Raw genomic sequence first — 6847 nt, 5'->3', positions numbered from 1 at the left:
GGCAATATCCGGGCAAAATATAGGTGTTATTTTACATAAAAGCAAAGAAAGAATGCAAAAAAAACTGAAATTAATATTTTATTAATGTAATTACAGACTTACGAAAACTTTTTGGAACACTTAAATATTTAAAGGTTTATAAAGGTAAATCAGCGAAATTATTTGAAACAACCGTTGAAAATGTCAATACCGTTAATCGATTTTGATGAAACTTACTCAAAAACTTTGATTTTTTTTGGTTTCTTTGTGAAAATTTTGAAAAAAATCCGGGCAATATCCGGACTTTTTTCACGATATCCGGGCAACCGGGCCGGACCGGACTTTCTCGAAATTTTGCATCAAATATCCGGGCAAACCCGGATAAAACCGGGCAATCTGGCAAGCTTAGCAATGAGTACTTTTTACGCATTGCGTTTTATACGACAATTTTCGACCAAAATACAATTTTTGAACCGCAATAACTTTTCTGTTTCAAATCCAATCGAGTTACAGTCTTCGGGTGAAATATTTGTCTCAACTTAGGCTTTAAGAAAATCAACCATAAAAAACAATCAGCTAGTGATAAAAAAAAGTTATTGATAAAAAACCAGTATTTTTCGTTCCTTCCGGGCAAAATACATCAAAATTTTATTCACGTTTGAGTCTTAAGCAACCCCTCCCTATGGTCAGATCTTCCTGAAATTTGGCATGTGACCTTCTGGTAAGCTAGTAAATAATTTTGACTGAGAGCGAGTGAGATTTATCATGTTCCATTCTTCCTATACTATGATAAGTGTACTACGGTTCGTTAAATTATTAAAAACTCCAAAAATTTCAGTTATGGTAAAGTAGCCATAACTTCTTCAATTTTCAACCGATTTTGATAAATAACCACTTGAAATCTTTGTTTTAAATTGACATTCAAGCGCAAAAGAAAATCAGATTTTTTAAATGCTACCATCGAGTCTAAAACTTTCGTTGAAACAAAATTTTCTCTTAAAAAAATGCGTTTTTTATAATTTTTTTTCTCATAAAGTCACTAATATCATCAATACTGTTTGTCAAACGCAAAAACAGTGTTCAGATGATCGATAGATAACTTATTCACCTTCAATATGCAAAAGAGGGATTTCAAATTACTGTTTTGCCGTCCGAGATATTTTAATCTAAGTACAAGAACTTTTTTAATTTTTTCGAAATTTCATATTTGAAGCATAACTCAAAAACGGTTCTACTGAGATTTTTTTGAATTTCATTTTCGGATTCAGCGCCTGATTTTACATTGGAAATGACCTTCAGTTTACTGAGTTCAAAAATGCTGTAAACTAGTGTTATTTTTCGCGCAACTTGAGGATTAATCAAACAAATGAAAGCAAGTTTGGCATGGAAAAGTATTTGGGTACGAGATAAGTTTCTATGATTTGTTATAAACCCTTCCGCCTTGCAGGGATGAGGGGGGAGGGAAGTAGGGGTTCGATGTCATTTTGTTGTACCGCTTAAGAAATTATCAACCATTGGAATCAATTTTTATATGAGGGAGTTTTAGTGCAGAAAACATGTTTCAAAATTATTCTATTCTTCTATTAGTTTGGTGATCATAATATGGAAGTTGGAGTGGTGTTATTGCTATAAAAAAGGTGTGTCCGATAGTAGGCAAGTTCCTTTTAAATAATTATAGTAGGGTTAGTTGCTCTACTTTGGACCCATTAGGCGGTGGTTTTTAAATAATCAAGGTTTACTCTCAATTGGACGGGAAATTTAAATCCTTCAGGAAGTTCATTTATAAGTCATGATCTTATCTGCAAGTTTCAATGAAAATTTTCAACATGGGTTTCGCCATTATTGAAAGATTTGCAAAGATATGGATGATTTAAATTTCCAACTTTGAACCTACTGTTCCTATTTTGGTACTGGACCGGTTCCTTTCATTGGACCTAGAACTAAAACTCATATAAAAAGTTTGATTTTTCGAAAATTAATAAACAAATTTATTGTAAATGTAAACTTAAATCAATTACTATAATAAAATAGTATTACAGCTTTTAAATATTTAAAAAACTAAAATTTCTGTTATGAATATCACAAACACTTTTATTCCCCGTCAGCTCTATCAGCAAAACGATAGCTGAAACTTGATTATCTTTACTAACTTATAGTTTATTTGCGTAAATCTGGCAAAAATGTTGGAAATATTCAATATTGGTTCTGAATTATGCCCCAATTAAAAATTCGTGACATTGTTGATTTGTTGGTTTTGATACAAAGATTTGGTGATGTCAGGTCTAAACATGGAACATCAAAGTCGAAAGTTTCCTATATTTGGACCCTTTGCAAATTTTCCGAGTTTTCCATTGATTTTCATGAATTTTTGGAAAAATGGGTAGTATGGTTCATATTCTTCGAAGTGAAAGTAATTTCCCCTTAAACTTTGGCTTGGAAAGTAAAAAATCATGATTTTTCCTTAAACACTCTAATTTCTCAATACGCGCCCCACTAAATGAGCTGTCTGATTTACCACTGATGAAGAGGTACATTTTTAAAAACGTTGAAAATTTTATTAGAAAGACTTTTAATGGCAAAAAACGGTATGGTAGGGTTCAGGAAGAATAAGAGTTCATTATGTGCATAGGAATATCTTTATTTTATGTCAGCAAAATGAATTATTTTCAATTTTCGGCATTTTAGGACTAAAGTAGGCTCTAGGTCCAAAGTAGGAGCACTCACCCTAATTAAGAACCCATGTATCTTTTTGTGAAAAATAACAACTCTGGATGACTTTATCCGTTAATTTCTAGATAAACCAATCTGGAAACTGAATTGAAATGTATAATCTTATCTACAATCCTTTTTCGAATAGAACAGATTAAAGTCATAAAACATAACACATCTGTCCTCTGCCCTTTAAAACAAATAACGAATCAGACACGTTCAATAGAATCAGGCTTAGGCAAATGTTCCGTCATTCTAGCATAAACATAAAAAGTTCCTTGAAGGCAGCATGGTTGAAATGCTCTCACAAAACTGTTTTCCTGCTTCGAAAGGAACGATTCTTCAACAATCTGTCTGCTTGATGAAATGTATGAGAGTCTCTAACCACCAGTGGGCGGGGCTAATGCAGTTTCCATGACGCTTTGCTCTCTCTCATCGGGGTTATTTACTTTAGGCTCTGCGTTAAGAGATTCTAGCAGGGAGATAACGCCGCTCGCTGAAAGCTTTCATGCTTTGCGAGAGAACATTTATAGGCTCTCTTTGTTAGTTTTTTCCTTCAAGCTGAGAAAGCCCTTAAATCGCAACATAAAGTCAACAAAAAGGAAGAATGAGCAAAGACAAAACACCCTTGGCTGGGTGCTTTTCCCCAGCTGATCTTTTGTTTGCTTTCCATCCATCGTCATCCCCCCACGAACGAACGAATACGATCGGATCGGATTCGAACCGCTCACATATCGCGCAAAACATTCGCAAGAGAAGTGTGAATGGCGTGGCGGGGAAAAAACAAAACCCAACAGACTCCAGTTTATCTGAAAGGTGCCAACTGGACCCCGCAGATCGATACCGAACAAAAACAACATAGGTGGGTACCTGCAAACAGATATCCGATAATCGTGCGGGGGTTTTCCTGCGCTTGCGGTCATCATCAGTACCGAACGACTAACGGTTGCGATTGGACGCACGATTGGCACGCGGGAGGATTTTTCGCGTTTTTCGATGATCCTAGCGACGGCGGAGTCGAACTTTTTCGTGGTTGCTTGCTTGCTATTCTTCGTTTGCTACCCGGTGCGGAAATCCTGAATCGCCGGTTCATCGGAGACTGATCGGTTCGGTCGGTAGCTCGCGTGTTGCTTGCTGCTCTCGTTTGTTGGGCGAATCGAGCGACTGCTGTGTCTCGGATCGGGTCTACTTTATCGGCTGCTCATCATCATCGGCGGAAAGTTGCACGAGGCAGCAGGCGTATGGCCAATATTTGTGTTGCAGGAAATCGATTATGTGTTGTTTGTGTTTTGGCGCATGGTTGACGGCATGAATATTGATGAATACGGTTTTGAATTGGAAATCGTAGGTAGAAGAAAATAGCAAACAAATCTGTGCTTAAAATTGAAATATCATCAAAATTATGCTAGAATGTGGCAAATGGTGGATGTGAAGAAAAAAAAGTAAAATTTATTGAGCTTGGTGAAAATTAATATTGGAACTCGCTGGAGCAACATCAAGGAAAACTCGAACAAAAATTGACCCATGGAACAGAAAGCTGGAGAAAATAACCCCACAGCACAGAGAGATGAAGGTAAGAAAATATTGGTTGCTGGCCGACGGGAATTGTTCTATGCTCTGCTGGGCATGATTATGAATGATGATGTAAAGATCGAGAATTTCAAAACCAAGAGTTCAAGTAAATGGGCTCTTGTAACATGCACCTACTGCTGAAAATTTCAATTATTTACTATCGAAACGTCCTGGTCCAATACTAAAGTAGAAATGCGGGAATGCTTTTGAGATCTTATGTACAAATTTCACTTTTTTTTTCTTATTCACTATATACTTTTTTTGATTAATTTCTATTTCTGAGTAGTTTCAGGTAGCCAAAAAATCTATGCACTTTTTACTCTACATATTCTGAGATCACCCAATCAAATGCAAGCTATAGGCGATGGAAATGAAAAGTTATTCTTTCTCTCCTTAAAAAACCCGTAAGATCTGTCAAAAGTTGTGACTTTTGTTGACTTGGGATCATATGTATAACGATTAAGCATCCCCTAGTTCTTCCGTTAATATTCGTGTTTAAATATAATGAAACTTTACGAATTGATAGGATAACGGACCTATTTTGGACAGCTTTACGAATTGACTATGCTATTTTCTGAAATAAAAAAGTACATGTTAAAATTTTTGACTGCTTCAGCCATTCATTACGAAGATCAAGGCTTTTTCTTTTGAAACATATCGTCGTTTGTTGCAATGTAACAAGATTTAAGACTGAAAACGCGTTTCTTCGATCATTACCCTGGTCGGAATTTTGGACCACCAGGTTTCTATTTTGGACCATCCTCTGGGCCTATTTTGGACCACCCTTAAACTAAATAAGTTTATTTTCTAAATTTTGCTATATTTACGACAGTGATTGATGTGCAATTATAAGAATAATTCAGTTAATTTTGTCTTACCTTATTCTTGTGGTTATGTTTTGTTTGTTCGTTCAGAATAGAGTAAAAACAGAAAAAAATGTATGTATTGATTCTCGACAAAATTTGTTCTGCAGTGTTGAATACTGGCAAGTTGGCTTATTATTTAGCATCAATTTTAAGAACGCAAATCTCCTTCAGGCGACCCAAAGATAAGTTAAGAAAGTCTTACTTCATGAACTCCGTGACATCAATTGATGCATTTTGACTTCTAAAACCATTTGGCTTGGCTTAAGCTCTGTATAAAACATAATTTTAAAAAGATTAAAACATGCGAAATCTAAAAGCTAGATTGATTTCGCTGAAAAATTAAAAGAAAAATAGTTTTATCTTTACAACATCTTTTTTTTTCAAAGGAAAAAAAATTATCGTTGGAGTAAATTTATCAACTTTTTTTTATAATTGCATTACCACAGGGGCTGAAAAACTAGATTTTCAGCACTTTTTTGCTTGTAATTTTTACACATTTCAACATTTTTTATCCAGGTTTTGAAACATATATAGCTAAAGTTGAATATATTTTTTGTTAAAATTGTTACAAAAACTAAACTCGTTGCATATTTGCCAATTTGGTGTCATTTTTTTCCAAACCCCTCCTTTAGACACCCCGTCGTATTTCGTCTCTTCTACCTAACCAAGTTTTTTTTCTTGGAAATCAACCCTAAATGGTTGTAATTTGTAGACCAAACTGTATATAAATTTTCATGAAGCATGAAAAAATAATGAATTAATATAAAAATTGATGCATGTCCAGTTTTTTCATGTTTTTATGCTTCTTTAACCCTCATCCGCATTAGGGTGTCATTTTGACACCATTGCAAGTTTGAAGGCCTGTAACTTTTTTCAGAAGCATCAAAATACAAAAAATTCTTCGAAACGAACGTCACGCATCATTATTTCGGCTCTCGGCTTCGCTCTCTGCCCGAATCACCATCCACCGTACCTACTCGGAGAGCAAACAAACACGTTTTGCTGGACGTGCTGCTTGTGGTTCTAGAAATTCAGGAATGATTTTACGTTTATAATTTTCATATTTTTGTGAAATCTCACAGCGTTAATTGTTGCACCTCACTAGAATGTAGATTAAATGTGCTTTCCAATGAATATACTTTTTATTGGTCCAAACAAAGTAAAAGCACTGAAAATCCGGGTACAACCTGACGGTGGACCACAAAAACAAATGAAATTTCAATTTGTAAAAAAAATCGCGCAAAGTAGTCAACTTTGAAAAATTCCAGTAAACTCAATTTTTGTTGCATCAAAAATCTAAAGACAACAAAATGTCAGAATTAGAATAAAATTTGTAATGATATTTTTTCAAAAGCTCTACCACCGCTCAAACTGTTTTTACTAGAAATCTAATGAAAAGAAGGTTTTTCAGACCAATTTTTTGAACTTTTTGTGACCATTTCAATAAAAAAAAAATTTAAAAATATTTCTTGGCTTCATGATGTAGACATTTACTTCAGCTTTCATATGCATAAAGCAAATATTTTTTGGGCGTGTAATATATGAACCACAGCACTTTTCCTGAGGCATGTTTTTTCGGATTTTTTTTTTCTTTCATGCTGAATAACGAGAAAACTATAAGCTTTAGCTATATATAATGTTCTAAACATATTTTACTGACATTACAAGTGATAAAAGTTTCATTGTAATCGGTTAGATATAAAAAGAGTTATGACGATTTT

At 34.5% G+C, this 6847-nt stretch overlaps 1 protein-coding gene across 4 annotated transcripts in view; it reads left to right on the top strand.

The window, feature by feature from the left end:
- The first annotated feature begins 3531 nt into the window (after window positions 1-3531).
- Window positions 3532-6847, top strand: part of LOC129754721 (LIM/homeobox protein Awh-like) — an 85402-nt gene continuing 82086 nt past the window's right edge. The window contains exon 1 of one of the 4 annotated variants that reach the window (XM_055750935.1): window positions 3532-4261. In XM_055750935.1, the coding sequence (XP_055606910.1) occupies window positions 4256-4261 (6 nt within the window). In that variant the 5' untranslated portion in view covers window positions 3532-4255. The remainder of the gene's footprint in view (window positions 4262-6847) is intronic. The other 3 variants (XM_055750936.1, XM_055750937.1, XM_055750938.1) reach the window with 3 other exon arrangements.

Source organism: Uranotaenia lowii, chromosome 3 (assembly GCF_029784155.1).
Source record: "Uranotaenia lowii strain MFRU-FL chromosome 3, ASM2978415v1, whole genome shotgun sequence".
Taxonomy (NCBI): domain Eukaryota; kingdom Metazoa; phylum Arthropoda; class Insecta; order Diptera; family Culicidae; genus Uranotaenia; species Uranotaenia lowii.
The sequence above is the reverse complement of the archived record's forward strand: the minus strand, read 5'-3'. Positions and strand labels throughout refer to the sequence as shown.